The sequence below is a fragment of the Typopeltis vanoorti genome, chromosome 5, assembly GCF_054136105.1.
Source record: "Typopeltis vanoorti isolate ZY-2024b chromosome 5, IOZ_Tvanoo_1.0, whole genome shotgun sequence".
Taxonomy (NCBI): Eukaryota; Metazoa; Arthropoda; class Arachnida; order Uropygi; family Thelyphonidae; genus Typopeltis; species Typopeltis vanoorti.
Window position 1 is genome coordinate 60,808,464 of NC_143553.1, and position 20,276 is coordinate 60,828,739.

The window sequence follows — 20,276 nt, forward strand, 5'->3', positions numbered from 1 at the left end:
GAAAATATATACAATAACAAAATAATTATGTTCAATTAACTATGTAAGTTAATCTTCACATTAATGTATCGCTGAGTAGCTTATTACATCTGAGAAAAATGCATATTTGTATACCTAATTTGGTTAGGATAGTTTGCCATACCCACATATACCATCAACTGCAAGTGTTCTCCGGTCAGTTTGCTTGTTTTGCAAGAATGGGAAGCTGTTAGCTACTGAAAAAAAAAAGCTATTATAAATTCTCCCTTGCATCAGAGATGGGATTTCAGTGTGGATTTTCCTACCAAAATGCATGTCATCTGGGTACACTACACACTATAAAACTTATTATGATAAAGAAATTGTGTACTTATCAGTTATTTTCAAAAACTGATAAGTACAGAATTCAGTGCTGCTGCCTATTTTAATGCATATTCTAACAAAAAATTAAGTTGCAATTAAGATTTTTAAAAGGGTTCATTGTGTACTTAAAAAGAATGTTGATGTGAATTTTTTTCCCAAGTCGGCAACCTGAAAAGCAATCATTGTTTATACTAGTTTGAATTGTAGAAATTAGTCCAGTTAAACAGCAAGATCTTTGACATTACTTTCCTAGACACACTATTTTAACACACAATAAATGAGATATTTTGGAGAACAAGTCACATAAGATATATTGCTACAACAGTTGAGTGAAATCTAACAAACTTAAAAGTTGATTTGCTCTTCATGATTGGTCTGCTACTCCTTACAAATGCTTAGTTTAATATTTGATTATCACTGTTTTCTTGAATACATTTCATATGAGTAAAAGTGATAGTTAAAAAATAAAAAAAATTATTTTTAAACTGCCCAATTTATTCAATATTTGCATAATACAGTACATCCAAAAGTGGGTTACAGGGCATTCAATTCTCTATAACTTTTTATATTTCAAATAGATTAAACCAGACATTCCCAAACTGTGGGTAATTGTGCGTGGGAGGGAATAACTTGCAGACCAAACTTTTTGAATTGGTAAAAATTATGCAATGATATTTATCTAAGTTAAGATTTTCCTTCAAGTGTGTAATAAGAAATTGCAGTTTTGGACTACTTGTAGTTAATATATTCAGTGAAACTAAACAACACTGCATGATTATTTGCATATATGGATATTTTTATTTCAAATATTATTGGCCTTCCACCAGGAGATGGATGCATCATCTATAGTGACAACAACATGAACTCCATGCAATACCCAGATTTAAGTATGTATGTAAAATCAAAATGAATACAAAGTTTTATATATTTGAGGGGAGAGAAACCCACCCCACAGCACAGTTTGACACTGTCTGATTCAATGCTGGGAGGAATGGGGGAAAATGAATAGTAGAACAGCATGCTGATAGTGTGTGATCAAACCAATATGTGCACTATGAATTCCATGAATGGTAGCTAGAATTGCTTGTGTATATTCACTCAGTTTGTCTTCTCCAATCCCTCATATTTTTACACACATTCAACAATACCAAATTGGATTAATATATTTAACTGCCATAATGATATCTCTCCTCTTCTTCACTAACTTTTTATTTATCCTCTAGTAGTCTGGTTCAGTGCATTTAGCAGTAAACTTTTCTATCTATCTCGCACAAACCTGGAATTAAATTTTAAATCTTCTTCCATCTCCTGCTAGATAAATTAATCCAATTGCAACTAGCAAACTGATTCTTATAACTATCACAACATAAACCCCCTGACTTAGTCAATCTTTGTTGAATATCCTCGATCAATTAAAAAACCTGCAAAGCTGGAAGCCCAAATCCAACTATAGAAAGACTTGCATAACAGTATCATTGTCTTTTTTCCTACATGTGAAACTTCTTTTAATTAATCTTGCAATCTGCTGACTTGACTAGTTTTCTTAGCAATGATTCCTGAACTTAAATTCCTTATCAACTAAAATATCCAAATATTTATATTAATCAACTTTTTTAAAGCCTGTCCATTCAATTTATATCCTTTCCAAACCAGATACACTTGCATTTGTTCACATTAAATTATAACTCTGCTTCCCTGTTCACTTTTCCATTGTTTTAAGATCATCCTATAACTGCTTACTCTACCTAACTTTACATCAGCAATAGATAAATTCTATTCTTAATATTTTATGAATGATTATTTTATAATTTATGTTTTAACAACAATGACCCTAACCTTGCATCATACGATATTTCTCTCCTAATAATGCACACTGCAATATAAATACTGCTTTTTCTTTCTGATGACAAATTTATACATATTGAAAAAGTGTTTCAGTTCCACACTCAATCTTGGATAACATAAAAAGTTTCATTTCATTATGAATAGTATAGGTTTTTGAGAGGATTTGAAAAGTAAAGCAAAATAATATGCATAAGAAAAGATGACTGATTTGTTTTTAATAATTCGGAATGACCTACTTATGATTTATTAGTAACTGATAGTATTTGTAAAATGTGTGAATTTGAGACGAAACTAGTATTCAAGTTTTTTGTCTTAAACTATATAATTTAAGTAATAGCTCGACACTGTTCCTCCTATTTAGTTATAAATTTTAAGCAGTTTTTTTATTGATTATTATAAGGGAGACTTCAAAATTATGATGTGTATATATGAAATTTATGGAACTTAAGACTACAAAAAAAAATGCTTGAAAAAAATAGTAAGGGAAATTAAAATGTATATACTTCACTCACTGTAACATGAGTATCATTCAAGGAGAGAAAGCAAAAGAATTGGCTACAACAGCATTTCCCAAATTTTTCCTATGATGAAACACTTAACAGATCCTGAAATTTTAAGAACACCTTGGTAATTCAATGTAAAGCTAAGCACACACTATTGCTGAAGCAGGCTGTCGCATAGCAAAAATGTGACAGTGCACACTACAGGAGTGGGGGGGGGGGGGGGCTGTAGCGCATGGCATTGACCTTGCTTGTGATCGCACGTTTCCTAGAATAGATACCTCTGTACTTCACTCGTGCTCGGAGGTGTCAACAACCATGGCTGGCTGACCTTAATAGCACAATCCACACCCACAAAATGAGAAGTGCCTGATTTTCAAACATGTTTGAACTTGTCACAGCATTTAAAATCATTCCAGGCGCATATTAATTTCGATAATTTTTCATGGAACATAGTTTGGGCTACAACATTAAAAATGTTATTCAACTTTCAACGAACTAGGTATAGTTGTGTAATTTAAAATTAATAATATATATTCATGAACAATTTATGGTGATTATTTTTCAAAACTTGGATATAGGCATACAGTCTGTTAGATTAAGATCAGGGCAATGTGTGTTTCACATGGTTCAAGGAATAGATGATTGAAGTTATCTACTACAGTTAACTGCATTGGTTCTCCTACTTAGTTTAGAAAGATAGCTTAGATGATTTCCCTGCAGCTGTTAAATTTAAATGTACCATCAATGCAGGATACTTCACATGCACAATAAATTGCACGAGCAAAGAGAAGGAACAGCCAAGGGCAGTTTTTATCTGACCTGCTTTGGCTGATTACTTCATAAAAATTTAATTTTCCAAATGCTCTAACACTATTTTTTCTAAACTTCATATCTGACTACATTTTGTTGATATATTTGCCGTCTGGTCTCACTCTGAAACAGAATTATTTTAGTTTTTGGACAGAATAAATTCCTTATACACACATGCAAGTCTGCTACTGAACATGAATATTAAATTATTTAAGGAAATTACAACGCATACTAAATATTAATTAAAAGAGAACTAATCAATACTGCCTATATTTTTGCAATGTTACATTGCAATCTTCATGGGAGCATAAAACTATGATATGTGCATGCAGGCACTAACAACGAGCAAATGAGGCCGAAGACAGTAACTAATGTTGTTCCCAAAGTTGCCTCCTAGCAGGCTAAATTGGGTAGTCTTGGCTGTTGGGCTGATGTTCTCATGATACAAGCTTCCCAAATTTGGGGCGGTCTCATGCACCTAAATTTGAGGTTTGGGAAATTTTTTTTAGAGCTGAAGCTGATTCCATGAACAATCTTTTGTATTTATATTTGCTGCGGTGTAGTAAAGTGGCTTTCTTCGATTGCATTCTGTGTACACCACAGCAAATATAAATACAAAAGATTGTTCATGGAATCAGCCTCAGCTCTAAAAAAACTTTCCAAACCTCAACAAATTTGGGTAGCTTGTATCATGAGAACATCAGTCCAACAGCCAAGACTACCCAATTTAGCCTGCTAGGGGGCGACTTTAGGAACAACGTTGGTTACTGTCCTCAGCCTCATTTGCTCGTTGTTAGTGCTTGCGTACACATATCATAGTTTTATGTTCAAATGAAGATGGCAATGTAACAGTGCCGAAATATAGGAAGTATTGATTAGTATTCTTTTAATTAATATTTAGTATACGTTGTAATTTCCTTAAATAATTTAATAGTCATGTTACCAACATATAAGCTTATTTACAAGCTACTGAACATGAATCTAATAAGTCTTCACATCCTAGATACCTTAACAATTTGTAACTCTACAGGCAAAATTACTTTAAAAACATTGAATTTTTCATCTATAGGAAGTCTTCCTTCACTGGCAGGTACATCTAGCTTCACATCATCCTTCAAAAAAGAGAGTATTATCAAGTCTTGTACACAGAGTATGCACAATTTGCTCCTCAGGTTCTCTACTATTAAAAGAATTAAATAAAATAAGAATCGTGCCATTATCTAATGGATATAGAGAAAACCACCATTCCAAAAATAATTGATAATTATCATCCTTCACACCAGACTAAAGTCTGATAAGAGGATTTCTGAACAAATAACTTTGGTGCTGGTTTTAAAATAGTGTACTCTATCTTCTTTCCTTTATCTACTAAAGATAAATTGCTTGCACTATCCTTACTTGATGTTCATGTCGACTAGCTGTTCTGCTAAGATCAGAATCAAAGAACACCAAGATTTCTAGACTCAGTGATGCCATCAATATTATAATATAGTAGATTTAAATTCAATCATTTATTCCTTGAAACATGTAAAACACATCATTGACTTAATTTTAATTGAACAGATCTGCAAATTTTGGGAAGTAGTGATCATGAATAATTTCATTAATTTTGGAATTTCAATGGTGTTTTCTCCCATGCACTCAGCTGCAACTAAGACATGTGGAAGTATACTCGTGCTCTTTGACTTATTCGTGTGTTAATGATTTGAATGTTGAAACCAACGGTTTTACTCTCTCTCTCCTTCCTTCCTGAATGATGTTTATGTTACAGCAAGCTAAATATATAGCAGATTTTAACAATTTCTAATTTCCCTTACATGTATTAAACTGTTTTTTCAAACATTAGAAAAACAATATTGTTAATATTTTTAATGATAAAATTCAATTCTGAAATTACAAAAAAAAAAACTAATAATAATTTTATTTTTTTATAGCATTCTTGCTGGCTCTGCTTACATTCCTCTTGCCTACCAAGAAGTTGATTGCTCTTTACATGCACTTGGGATCAGCAGCAGTAATTATCTTCTCTTACAGATGGAATGTTCATTATGTCATTCATGTTAAAAACTATTCCAAGCAAACCAGTTTATGGCAAGACATTTCAACAAAAAATTTTGGAACATCTCTACAGTTATTTGCTTTTATTCTCTTACAGACGTTATCAGCTGCAGTCTTCTCATTTCTTACTCGCAAGCAATGCCACCTGCTACCTCTGAAAATAGAATGGTTAATGTTCCTCACTCCAGTAGCTATATCACTGCTTCCACTGCCAACCATAATTTTACAATGTACTCCTTTGATCTCCACTGCCATAACTGTCACCCTGCTCCTACAAAGCATCTTTTCACATGAGTTTAAAATCTGTGAGACAGTTTACAAAGGGCTAACTTGGTGTCACGATGTTGTGGAGCATTATGGGATCTACACTCTTTTAGAAAATCACTGGCTTAACCTCCACTTGCCCCAGGTGCTTCGTGTTTTTTGGTTACTCAGACTTGCTGATCATATGGCTAATCTTTTGCTTAGCAGATCAAGTGATCAAGCATTTGATGTGTATGGTATAGTCAAAGAAGTTTCAGTTAAAGGATGTGAAAATATTGTGGCAGTACTAGGAATGACATCAGTATTGGCCTCTGTTTCAGAGTATGTTAGTTATGGTATTCAATCATTTCTGTTAATTGCAGAGTCAAATGAAAAAAATCTGGGGAATGTTTCAGCCATACTGTTCTTTGTCTTAGCATTACAGACTGGATTAACAGGCATGGCAGCAGAGAGACGTTTCATTCGCCTATGTCGTAATACTTGTCTTATAACGATTGCTATTCTACATTTTGTTCACAATGTAGTTAATCCATTATTGTTATCACTAAGTGCTTGTAAAAATAAGTCTACTAAGAAACATGTCCGCACACTTTTAACTTGCATGTTTCTTATCATTTTTCCATCATGGCTACTTATGTACCTTTGGTCCACTCAAGCTATCAGTACATGGCTCCTTGCCCTTACTTTCTTTACAGTGGAGCTGATTGTCAAAGTGGTAATATCTGTAGTGATTTATATTCTCTTTGTTATTGATGCTTTTCACAATGGTTTGTGGGAAAAGCTTGATGACTACATCTACTACCTACACAGCTTTTCAAGCTGTACTGAATTCTTCTGTGGTGTATTTCTTCTTCTTAATGGTTCATGGATTCTGCTTTTTGAATCTGGGGGTGCCATCAGAGCTTGCATGATTTGTTTACATGCCTACTTCAATGTATGGGTACAGGCCAGGGCGGGCTTAAGTGGCTTTCGGAAGAGACGCTTATCAGTTAAGAAAATCAGCTGCTTGCCAGAAGCTACAGAAGAACAACTCAAGAAGTTGGATGATCTCTGTGCCATTTGTTTTCAGGAACTTACAAATGCACGAATCACTCGCTGCAACCATTACTTTCATGGAATTTGCTTAAGAAAATGGCTAAATGTACAAGATATTTGTCCACTATGTCACACTAACTTGGGTGAAGTTACATCCAAGATCAAGAACAGCTGATACTGATAATTCAACAGTGAAGTTGAAATGTTAATTTTCCTAAGGGAAACTGACAGGATAATTCCTGACCTGCACTGAAGTGGTCAAACATAGCAATGCAAAATAAGTGGAAGTAAAAGAAAATCAGTTAGGTGTATTAATACCTCAACTGGTACAGCACCACTTAATGTTTCAGGCTCAAGAAATAGCATTCAAACAACATGGGGTGAGCAGATATTTACCACTGTTTTGAGATTTGTTTTATATATGCAGGATGAATAAAACATTGCATTTAAATCACTCGGGCACAAAACCAAATTCCATTTATTAAGACTGAGTTGGGTCAGATACCCAAATGTTTGCTTTGAAATTTCAGCTTCTCATTTTTTTCCCCTTTAAGAACAGATAATTAATGCATATCAAATTGCAGTTTGCTCTAGAATTAAGATCAACATTCCAGGTATCAATAGTTTATATGGCGCAATAAAAAATAAGAAAGATAATAAATGTCTTTGTGAATGTCTGACAAAATATGTACATTATTGAAACAAACATGGAAAATTGCTATGAATGTGTAGGCTGACAAACAAAAATATCTAGTTACTTTTTTTTTTTGTACAAAAGTTAAAACAAGCATTATCTTCTGATTTTAATTCAGCAATTTGCAAACTTACACAACTGGCTAAGAATTCCTGAATAATCAGAAATGTATGGCAGTGGTGCAGAAACAAGGTATCATTTATGAGGCCATTTCTGCAACCTGATTTATGAATATAAGGAAAAATGTGAACTCTAGTGTGAAGCTTTAATAAATTAAAAATATTTCGTTTTTTTGTGTAAAACATCTTCATAACAGAAATCTGAATATAAACAATGGATTTTTCTTAGTTTTAAACATAACATATTATACAGAACTGCACATTTAAGATATTTCCATTATTACTGCATGATTTGTACCATGACAAAACGCAAAGGGATATTAGGAGTTTATAGTGGGTAGTTTTCAATAATGAATTTCTTTTAGCATAGCATTGTACATATGGGACTGTGGTTGAGTGTTGCAGTAGCATGAGTTAACTGTATAATTAAATTTGTGCTGTTCATTCTAAACAATGAAGATGTTTTACCAGACATAAATATTTGTAATTAATTACTTTCAATTTCCTACACCTTAACTGTGGTTTGTTTTTCCTTATGCTGATGGATATGGATATTCCATCATACCCCCCCCCCCCTCCCCAGATTCACTGCAGTCTTCAGAAAAATTCCAATTCTCCAGTCCCTCTCTGTCTAAAGGAAAATAATTGGTTTGGTTGCAAAGCAATGCACAAGGTCTTAACAGTTCCCTAAATGTAACATTGTTACAAAATTTGCAGCAGAATATGATGCATATGGTACTGCTTTAAATACATCCATTTCAGATAACAAAATGAATCATTATCAAAAACTTGAAATGTGGAAAGGAAACTGTAGTATATGACATCAGATATGGATGTATAAGTTTTACAATGACTGGAAAGCAAAATTCATAAGGATGAATTACACATGATCAGAGCATAGGTCAGTCCACTCAACTCAGACAAGATGTCATCTTTTCTTGTACATTACCATTTCAGCGCTATTGGCTGATTCTCATACAAAAAATTCTCTCTCAGATATTGATTAGTGCTTTAATCACAATAAATAATTATCAAAAACTTGAAATGTGGAAAGGCAGCTGTAGTATATGACATCAGATATAGAAGTTTTACAATGACTGGAAAGCAAAATTCATAAGGATGAATTACACATGATCAGAGCATAGGTATCATAGTAATCACCGGGGGTGGAAGACAAAACAGAACGTTAGAATTACAAAGGAATTTCTTCAATGAGTGCTCCAGATAAGATTTATGCAAGCATATTCGAGAAGAAATGAAAGAACGTTTTGAAAGGGAAACCTGTGTTAAAAACAAGCTGAGTACAAGTCAAATAAGGATTGTCAGGATCAGAAGAAAAATGTGAAACCTGATATCTAAACTGGAGATATCAATGTCAGCTTTTTACTTCAAATAGATGTTTTTCTATTAGGCAAATCCAATGCAGTTCTCCAAAACTGCTGTAACCAATTCTTGATGCCAGGATTGAAGGAAAAAAGAGACAGAGAAAGACAAAAATCAAGGTGGTTTGATGCAATTAGAAAGTACCCTAAATGACAGAAATATTGACAAGTGATAGGCTAAACTTGAAGGAAAATTGTTGAAGATTAGTAATAACATAAACTTAATTGAGTAGTACTGCCAAATATGAGAGTTCATATCTACATTTAGCTTCAATGTTTTATTTTCATATGATTATCAGATTAAAGAGAACTATGTACATATTCTCAAGATTTTTCTTATGAACTATGCATAATCATTTCTTCTTTTTTCTGGAAAAAAGAAAAGAAAAAAGTTATTCTACATTTCCCATACACAACAAAAATAAATTCATTAATTAAGTTTCTTCCATTCCTAAACAATAAAGTTTAATGTAATAAAGTATATATATTTGAAAATATTCAGCTGAAGGCCTTATGTTTGACATGCAGTAGATGACAAACTGCAAAAACTTTTTTTATTTGATGTGAACACTCCCACTCATTCATGAAAGATTGTAAATCCATCAGATTATTACTATCAGTTGGATAAGAGCAGATAACTTTGCTTCAGTTCTCCAAACTACAAATATGAATTTTTGCAACCTCCAATAAACAGTGGTTGTCAAGTATGAGGCAATGAAATTCATCTATCTTAAGGCAACAATCCATGCATACACTGAAGTATGTCCATCATAATTTATGAGATGATTCTTCGATTTATTTATTTTTTTAATGCATCAACGTCTTAGTGTTGTAAATAAACATTTTTAAATAACTGGTATTCCCAAACTAAAATCCCAAATAACAAAAAATGCTATTTTCTTTGACAAGCTGCTTTGGGTGAAACTTCTGATTGTTACTTTGCGCACTGACAGACAACCTACAAACCGTGGTAGGTTCAGTATAAGTCAATGAATAACTGATAATTTACAGTTGTGGAGAAAATTAAATCTCTCATAATCTCTAGATATGTAATATAAAAATAAAACTTGAGTAAAAGAAATATTTGTGAAATGATGATTCTTCAAAAATAATTTTTTTTTTTTTAATGCACCAATTTTGGGAATTAAATTAGCACACCTCGTATACAGAGGATGTATATGAGAGGAAATATGACTTTTGCATTACTTTAAGCTTGGTATCTCCTCTAGATTTGGCTCCCACTGATGAAACCTCAACAAAGATTGGAATGGATTTGGGTAGTGGCCCTTCCCATAATGCATAGTATTATACACATCCTGAAAGGATGTGTGTTTTGCATTATGGGATATTAAAGCAATTAATGTGAAATTATTAGCTTCTATATATACAAGTAGCCTAGCTGTGAATAAACCTTTATGCACAAATTTTACCCAAGTGTAAACAAACAAAGGATTAAACAATAATATATCTTGTCATCTCATCATCATCAAATTCCTGCCATGTACCCACAAGGGGTGTACAGGATATGATAGTACTACATGAAAAAATTATATCATTACTAACTTCCTATCTACAATTTTCCTCCAAATCAGTCTGTTACTTGTCAAGACTCCAACATTATCAGTTCTTATATTTCTATCGTCTAAGGCACTTTGTACCGTATCAATCCACCTATATCTTGGTCTTCCTCTGGGTCGTTTTCCTGCCAACCTGGCAGAGAACACTTGTTTTGCTAATCCTTCCTCGCCCATTCTGTTTAGGTGACCATACCACCGAGATTAGCTCTGCTAACGCATTCCTGGATGCAGACAATGTCAAGTTCTTTCCTAATATCCTCATTTTTAATATGATATTGCCATTGATGCCATCTGTTCACGCCTCTCATATCTGCGGTCTCTAGTCTTTGGTCAAGTGTTTTATTTCTGACCCAGCTCTCAGATCCATAAGTTAAAAATGGTTTGAACACTCTCTTGTATACATAATTTAGTGTTCCGACTAATTTCTCTCTTATTCCATATGAATTTATTCAATTGACTTCCCAACATACCAGCTTTGCTGATTCTGTTGTCTATTTCCATATTTAATTTACCATCTTCAGTAAAAATCGTGCCTAAGCAGCTGAAATGTTTTACTTGTTCCACAGGTTCTCCATTCACAACACAGTTGACATTTTCAATGATTCTGCCTATTTTCATTGTATTTGTCTTTTTATTGCTGACCTTCATACCATATCTATTACAACAGCTATTCAATTTAGTCAGAGAATCTTGCAGACTTGTAGTGGATTTATTTAGAAGTATAACATTATCCGCATAAAGCAAAGAGCTGACATTAACATCTCCAATTTTGATATCATGTTTAATACCACTTTCCTTCATAATGTGATCCATATAGATAATGAACAACAGAGGGGATAATGTACATCCTTGTCTCACACCAGATTTGACATTAAACCATCTTCCTGTACTTCCTTCAATTCTAACTGCTGACTTACAACTCAAATAAAGACTAAGTATTGCTTGATATAATGCCCCATTGACACCATATAACTGCAGCGTATTGAATAGCTTCTCTCTTGGCACCTTGTCATATGCCTTTTCCAAATCGACAAAACTTAAATACAGATCTTTGTTATATTCCCATGCTTTCTCGACTATTTGTCGTAAAGTGAAGATCTGATCCTGACAGCCTCTGTTTGACCTGAATCCAGCTTGTTCTTCACCAAGCTTTTCTTCCACAATTCTTCTCAACCGTTTCTCAAGTATACTTGCATAGATCTTGCCAGGAACACTCAGTAGGGAAATACCTCTGTAATTCTCACATTCAGTTTTATTTCCATTTTTATATATGGGTACTATGAGAGCTCTACTCCAATCATCGGGAATTCGTCCCTCTGTCCAGGCTTTCTGAACTATGCAGTGCAGCCACTGTAAGACTCTTATACCACCATACTTCAGCATTTCTGGTCAAATATCATCTACTCCTGCTGCCTTTCCACATTCCAAGCCTTTGATGGCTTTTTCTACTTCAAGTATGGATATGTATTTCTGCCTGCATGCCTGGTCAGTGTTTTTTACCACTGTGCTGTCATCACTGCTTGCTTCATTTAGCAGTTTTTCAAAGTAATTACTCCATACTTCAAGGATATCTTTTATTCCAGTTTTCATGTCACCTTTATCATCTCTAACTCCTTTTACAGCACTATTTCCTCCATTCCTAAGCGTCTTCAACAACCTCCAGAATATTTTGCCACCTTCTTGATATTTATTTTCTATATTCTTGCCAAAGTCCTCCCATGACTTTTGTTTAGCTAGTTTTACACTGTGTTTAGCATTCTTGCATTTGTCTCTATATTTTCTAAGAGCACAACCTGACTTATTTGACAGGAACTTTTGTTATGCTTTCTTCTTTTCCTTCACTGCCTCTTTAACTTCCTGTGTCCACCAGGGAGTTCTGATTTTTCTATTCTTGCAGACAACCTCACCACATGTCTCTCTGGCTGAATCAATCAGTGTTTTCTTGATGGCTTGCCACTGAATCTCCAAGGTTTGGTTCCTGTTCTCAAACTCTTTCATTTTTTTCTTCAATAATCTTTGTGTATTTTAGTCTACAGTTTACATCTGAGAGCTGCTCAGCTTTTATTCGCTTTAAAACTTTCTTACATGTTATTCTTTTCAATATGAAATTCAATTTTATCCTGCTCAAGACTAAATAGTGATCACTTCCAATTCCAAATCCTCTATGCACTCTGGTGTCCTGCACCCGGGAGAAAACATCACCATCAACAATAACATAGTCAATGAGACTTTTCTTATTCCTAGCCTCTTCTCTCCATGTGAATTTGTGCACATTTTTATGTTGGAACATGGTGTTAGTAATAACCAGTCCATGTCCTGAGCAGAAATCCAACAGATATTTGCCATTATTATTAGCTTTGCTCTTTTCTTCAAATTTTCCCAAAATATTTTTGTATGTCTCACAATCATTTCCTACTCTGCTATTTAGATCCCCAACAAGGATCAACTTTTCATTTTTCATTGTGTCAGTTGCTTTTTCTAAAGCATCAAAAAATTCCTCCATCTTGGCATCTTTAATTTAAAAAGTGATTCTCAATTATGTCCTCAAATAACGAAAATAACAATTAGCCAATGTTTGGATGGGTTCGTATATTACTAGGCTCCTGGAGGCAGCACTGTCCAACCATATGTTTAGTCAACTACCAGTAAATTATTTTTCATTGCAAGTAAATAATTAACTAAATGGGGAAGCAGCTTAGAATCAGAAATTCAGGAGCTAAAAATTTGTACCAACAAAGCTGCTTTGTCTTAATCCCATAGATAAAAATGAGATAATGTGATAAATTATCCACTATTATGTAAAATACATTCAGATTCACTGTAGTGAATTCAAGAATCAAACTATCAAAGTTCTCTTCTAAAAGAAACTGACTTCAAACCTTCTACTATAATACACTATAAAGACTAGCAGCAACAACAAAAAAAATAATAATAAAATAAAAAGTGAACTGGATTTACATACTTGATCTGCTTAGATTTGTTGATGCACTCTTTGCGCTTATGACCAAGTTCACCACACAAATGACAGGCTCCAGGTTTAGCTTTCTGGTTGCACATATGATTAGCAGGACCACATATATTGCATTTATTACAATGACTGTATGAATATTTTACACAGTGGCAACATATACTACAGTGTTTATATGGTCTGCCATCCTATAAACAAAATAAAAACTTTTTAAATAATGCATGTGTGCAACATATTTGAATATTCTTACTTTAAATATTAGGATGGCACATGCAGACCCTGTTCATTGGCTAAAAATAAAATCTTATTATTTTAAAAATTGCTGAAATCTTGAAAAATAGGTACAGAAAAAATAGGTATCATGCATGTGTAGTTCAGCTAGCAGCCAGTCACATCTCATTCTATTTTGCTTTAGGAGGAACAGAAAATAAAAATTGGGGCTTGAAGTTCTTGTGATTTTTCCCTTAAGTACAAACTGCTCCTGAGTGGTTTGTGCAACTGTTGTTTACAGGAAGATTTTTTTTCCCCATCATCTTCAAATTCCTGACAAGGGATGTACTTTGGACATAATTTTTGGTTATTTATATATATACAGTAATCCCTCAATTAATACATCATTTTTTTTCAATACCCAAATTCGATTAGTGTGCCTATATACATCTTACAAATAAATGTTAGATTTTAAAAATTTTCTATTTATACATTTTTATGTCTAACTATTTTAAAAAATCACTCAAAAGAATGAAATAGTTTAGTTACCGATTTAAAACATTTTACAAAGTTATTTTTAATTACATACTACACTACTTCCATGTACACTATATTCCAAATTTTTACCGCCAAAATTTATGTCGTCTGCTATTGTATGCCCACAGATTCAAGACCCTTCAACACTTCTGCGCATCTCACAAAAAGGAGAATCCATTCTGATAATAGGGTAATCAATCAGTCTTCTGGGATGAGTTGTTTATTATTTGTATGTTTATTCATGTGTTGGTGACTAATTCGTACGCCCTTTCAATGATAACGTCCAAGAGTTAATTAAATCTCATTCTGAAGAATAGAGTGATTCCGACCTACTAAATTTAGATGTACAGCGGGATCTTCTTGATCCCACTGTACATTTAGATGTACAGCAGGATCAAGAAAAATATGAAGAAAATTTATTTAGATGCACAGCGGGAAGCTCCCGAAGAATATGAAGAAAATTTAACCACTGATAGTCATCCAAAAGAGATTTAACAGAAACAATTTGGAAATATTTTTCGTACAATCATCGGTTGTATGAAAAAAAGAAACAAAATGCCTCCAAACTACATTAGCTCAATTCTTTGTTAAGAAGTAGAATAATAAATTTATATTCTGAATATGCTTTATTGTCTTTCAGCTTCATGGTTTTCCTTTAACTAGACCCTGAGACATTCTTAATTTTTTTATAAAAGAATTAGGGTGTCAAAAAAGAAATCTGAGGAATGAATTATACATTTTTCCATAGGTTATTATATTCGATTAGTGTGTTTTCGATTAATGCACCTGTTTTAAAGAACACATTAGGTGCACTAATCGAGGGATTGCTGTAATATTACTCCATTTAAGAATGCTGGAAGCTATCAAGTTTCATTTTAGCACATATGGGATTAAAATTTTTCTATGAAATGTATAATGAGAGCATACATAAGAGTTAGATCAGATACACAATTACATTACTAAACATTCAATTTAGATAAAAGGTGTTGTAAGTGAATAGATTTAGTATCCCTGTGGTGTACATAATAATCCAGTTGATTTCTTCATAATAAAGTTATATATATATATTTTTAAAATCGAATCCCCCCCCCCAAAAAAAAGTGATACTTCATGTACTGTACATCATTATATTGCCTCTATTTTTCATAACAAAATCATGTTGATGTGACTATAAAGAGCCCAATAATTGCCATTAATGTTAGTGTCGTGCATTTTGTCTTGTTCATATTAATCTTCTAAAGAAAAAAAAACTTCACTTAAGTTCATTTCTATCTTTAAGCCTCAAAACCACATTTACTCTTCATAATAACGGAATTTTAAACCTCACGACCCCCCCCCCCCCCAATAATCCTATCAATTCATAATCTTCCAAAACTGAATTTTCATTCTGAGAATTTTTTTTTTTGTTTTTATCACTCCCTTAACTTGGGAAAATGTTGCTATTACCTATAACATAGTGAGACTTCTTTCTTGCATCTTTTCTTCACATCAGTTTGTGCCCATTTTGATGTTGGAACATGGTGTTAGTAATAACTAGTCCATGCCCTGAGCAGAAATCTAACAAGTACTTAACATTCTTAACTTTGCCCTTTTTTTCCAAATTTTCCCAAAATAGTTCTGCATGTCTAGTAATCACTTCCTACTCTTCTCTTTAGATCTCTAACAAGGACATGCTTTCTCTAATGCCTCAAAAAATTCACTTCTTATTTCTGTTTTACCATAGGCACAAATAAGTCTCATTGTCTAGTTCCACATTCTGATGTTTTCCCACATCATCCTACTTGATACTAATCCAACAGTGAAAGATCTTGATTTGTACAATTCTGACTCATATCAAAATCAAAACATTTATCAGCAATGAACTTATCCAAATAATGCACCTACCTCCCTTCTTTGCATGGTTATCATTTTCTTAACCAATAATACCTCCAACTACATTCTGACCATAAACTGGCACATCCATGGAACTTATCAAAAGTCTTTCCCCGGTTTATGGTGTTTGGCATTATTATTATTATAGTGCTCACCGAGAGTCAATTTTTTCCCTTCTCCTGGTTTGGAGTGATGTTAGTGATTATGAAGCTCAGCAACCACTCTTCTACATACAGGTAGTTTCTCAGCAACATCACAAGAAGCAGCAGCATATCAACTTTTAACTCTTCTTCTTCTTCTCTTCCGTCTAAGACAGGTTGAGTCTTCTCTTGAGCAGGATCTTCCAGTCTTCTCTATTCCTTGCTGTTCGAAAAAGTTCCTTATATGTTCTGCATCCCGAGATGTTCTTTATTAATTTCAGCCAGGTAATTCTTGGTCTTCCAGGTCTTGTTTTTTCAGTTGGAAAAGTACTGATTAGGACGTTAGGAAGTCTGTCTGCATCCATGCGTACAGTGTGTCCAAACCATCTCAGTTGTTGTTTTCTAATTTTTTCTATTGTCTTTTTACACAATAGTTCTTGTCTGACTGTGATGTTTGTTTTCTTTTCTATCCAACTTGTTCTATTTATTTTTCTTAAGCATTTCATTTCAAATGCCAGCAGTTTTTTCTCCTCTCTTTTTTTAACTGTCCACGCTTCTGCCCCATAGATGACTGTTGGTATAATTATTGCTTCATATAATTTGATTTTGGCTTGTTTAGATATCTTGTTTGTTTTCCAGATTTCCTGTAATTTTCCCATGGTGGTCCATCCTATCGCTATTCTGTGTTTGATTGTTTTGAGTTCATCTATTGTTTCTGTTAGTTTTGATCCAAGGTATATGAAGTTGTCTACTTGTTCTAATTGTTCTCCATTTAGGGTGGCTGAGATGGTAGTTCCGTTCCTCCCTATTTTCATCACTTTTGTCTTTTGTATATTTATTGTTATGTCATATGTTTTACATGTTTCATTTAGCTTGTTGATCAACTTTTGTAGTTCATTTGGGGTTCTTGCAAGAAGGACGAGATCATCTGCATATTTGATATTATTTATGTTTAAACCGTTGACATTGATTCCAGGCTCATTGTCTATTGCTTTCTTTACAACTTCTTCTAGATATATGTTGAATAGGCATGGGGATAATGGGCATCCTTGCATTATTCCTTTTTGGATCTCTATGGGTTCTGTTGTGTGTCCTTTTTAATTATTGCATTTGTCTTAGAGTAATATTTTATCAGAAACTGTATTATATATTTGTCTATTGCTTTTTCTAGTAGAATTTTGAGAAGGATTTCTCTGTTGATGTTATCGAAAGCTTGTTTAAAGTCCACAAAACAACAATATAGTTCTTTATGGTCTTCCCAGTTGAGTTCTGCTAGTTGGTGCAATGTGAAAATTTGGTCTATTGTTGAATAGTTTCCTCGGAAACCAGCTTGTTCTATGCCTATCATTTCTTCGTAGGTGTTTTTAATCTATTTTGTATAATTCTTATGAATATTTTATAGGTGTGAGGGAGTAAATTGATTGGTCTGTAATTTCTGCAGTCTCTTTTGTCTCCTTTCTTGTATATTGGAATGATCTTTCCAGTTCTCCAGTCATCTGGGATCTCTCCTGTTTGTAGTATTTTATTGAATAGGGTTGTTAAATATTCTATTGATATGCTGCCTCCATATGACCACAGTTCAGTAGGGATAGTATCAATGCCTGGTGCTTTATTGTTTTTCATCTGTTTTATTGCATATCTAACTTCTTCTTGTAAAATTTTTGGGTGATCATTATTTTCTTCTATTGTTGGCATTGTAGTTTTGTTTCCTTGGTGGAAGATAGTCTTAAAATGGTTTGACCAGATTTTTCTTATATATTCAATATTCCCATTTTCAGTCATCTTGTTGTTTATCATTGTTACTGCTTTTGCTGAGAATTCCTTTGTAATTTCTCTTACAGTATCATGGAAGACTTTTAGGTTGTTTTGTTGGTATGCTTCTTGGCATTTCTTAGCTTTTTCTTCTAACCATTTTTCTTTGGCTCTTTTGCATAGGTTATCAACTTTATTTTTTAGTGCTCTCTATTTTTCTCTATTCTCTTCATTGTTTTGTTGGTTTACAAGTATCTTGGCCTCTCTTTTCTCTTCTATGGTAGCTATGATTTCTTGGGTTATCCACTGTTTGTTTATTTTGGGTTTGGAACCTAGAGTGTCTTTTGCAATTGATAACACTGTTTCTTTTCCTTCTTCCCAGAATTTTCCGCTGTTCTGTAAGATGGAGGGTTTTAATTTCAAGCACATCTGTTCTAAAAATCAACTTCTGCTTGAGCTATCTTTTATTTTTGTTAAGTTGATGTTTTCTTCTTTTCTGATATTATTTTTCCTGTTGAATTTTATCTTCACTTCGGCAGTTAATATTACGTGGTCAGTGTCAAAATCAAAACTTCTTAATTACTTTTAACTACTATAAGTAAATGAAGATATTCTTTTTCTTGAGATCTAATTTGTATGCAAATTTGTGATCACCAAAAGATTTGAAGTAACTTACATAGTTGTTCCAGAAGTTCACAAGGCAGGCGACTAGTTTCCAGAGAGGAAACTAGTGATCCAGTCACAAAGGTGGTAGTTCAGTACCACCTTTGTGACATTAATTTTAAGTTTAAGACATTAATTTTTGGAACTCCTAACACTAAATAAATCTCTAATGTAATTAGCCCATAATACTGTCCTCACATTTCAGATAGAGACCTTCAAAACCTCTCTAAGAATATTTCACACTATTCCTGAAAAGGAAATTGCTTAATAAATGACCTTATCTCTATTTCTGGGGTGCTTAAAGGTCAAAGCTGTATAACTGAGAGGAGACCTCCACATAGCCTTTAAAGGAATGCAGAGAACCGACCAGAGCTTCTTACCTAATGTCCAATCCTCACCTTCTCATGGTGCACCCTGTTGGATATCTACTTGGATACTGAACGAACGAGGATGGGCTGCCAATTTGGGATTTAGCCGACCAAATTGTATTCTTATCGGTTAAACCAAAATAAAACATGATGGTACAACATGACAAAATTTCATGCCGGCAGGGGAGTCGCCTGGTTAAACATGACCCCCATTGTTTTTGCCAGGGAACCAGGGTGAACATTGAAAAGTCAGCTACTGGAACAAATCTGAAAACAAACCCCAACTCAACATCACCAGAGTTAAAGATCGGTATTATCAACATAAGAAGTCTGAATGGCAAAGAAATGGAGCCAGATGAGGAATTAGATAAGTACCAAATTGACATAATAGGGGTGACTGAAACAAAAAGGACAAAAACTGGTGAGATCTTTCTGAGCAATAAATACAAAACGTTATATTCAGGAAATGACAATCAAGGAAAAGAAGGAGTAGCCATAGTATTCAACACAAAATACGAGGCTAATCTTCTTGAATGGCAGTCAGTCTCAAGTAGAGTAATGTGGGCAAATATGAGAATGGGGAACCGGACAATGAGACTTATTTGTGCCTATGCTCCCACTGAGGATTCTACTAAGGTAGAAGTGGAGGAAATTTTTGATGCTTTAGAAAAAGCAACTGACACAATGAAAAAGGAAAAGTTGGTCCTTGTTGGGAATCTAAATAGAGGAGTAGGAAATGATTGTCAGACATATAAAATATTTTGGGAAAATTCGGAGAAAAGAGCAAAGCTAATAATAATGGCAAATACCTGTTGGATTTCTGCTCAAGACATGGACTGGTTATTACCAACACCATGTTCCAACATAAAATGTGCACAAATTCACAAGGAGAGAAGAGGCTAGGAATAAGAAAAGTCTCATTGACTATGTTATTGTTAATAGTGACGTTTTCTCCCTGGTGCAGGACACCAGAGTGTACAGAGGATTTGAAATTGGAAGTGATCACTATTTAGTCTTGAGCAGGATAAAATTGAATTTCATATTGAAAAGAATAACATGTAGGAAAGTTTTAAAGTGAATAAAAGCTGAGCAGCTCTCAGATGTGAACTGTAGACTAAAATACACAAAGAGTTTGAG

The 20,276-nt window shown here is 33.7% G+C and overlaps 2 protein-coding genes across 2 annotated transcripts in view; one reads left to right on the forward strand and one right to left on the reverse strand.

Annotated features, from left to right (window-relative positions):
* Positions 1-7,511, forward strand: part of LOC150106463 (protein TRC8 homolog) — a 60,786-nt gene extending 53,275 nt beyond the window's left edge. Inside the window, exon 2 of the mRNA XM_090392456.1 lies at positions 5,435-7,511. Coding sequence (XP_090248582.1) covers positions 5,435-7,032 — 1,598 coding nt within the window. The 3' untranslated portion in view covers positions 7,033-7,511. The remainder of the gene's footprint in view (positions 1-5,434) is intronic.
* Positions 7,512-7,645: 134 nt separating this feature from the next.
* The window catches only part of LOC150106464 (rRNA N(6)-adenosine-methyltransferase ZCCHC4), a 119,986-nt gene continuing 107,355 nt past the window's right edge, over positions 7,646-20,276 (reverse strand). Inside the window, exons 8-9 of the mRNA XM_090392457.1 lie at positions 13,592-13,785; positions 7,646-9,421 (exon numbers count right to left, since the gene is read on the reverse strand). Of these exons, the coding sequence (XP_090248583.1) occupies positions 9,406-9,421; positions 13,592-13,785 (210 nt within the window). The 3' untranslated portion in view covers positions 7,646-9,405. The remainder of the gene's footprint in view (positions 9,422-13,591; positions 13,786-20,276) is intronic.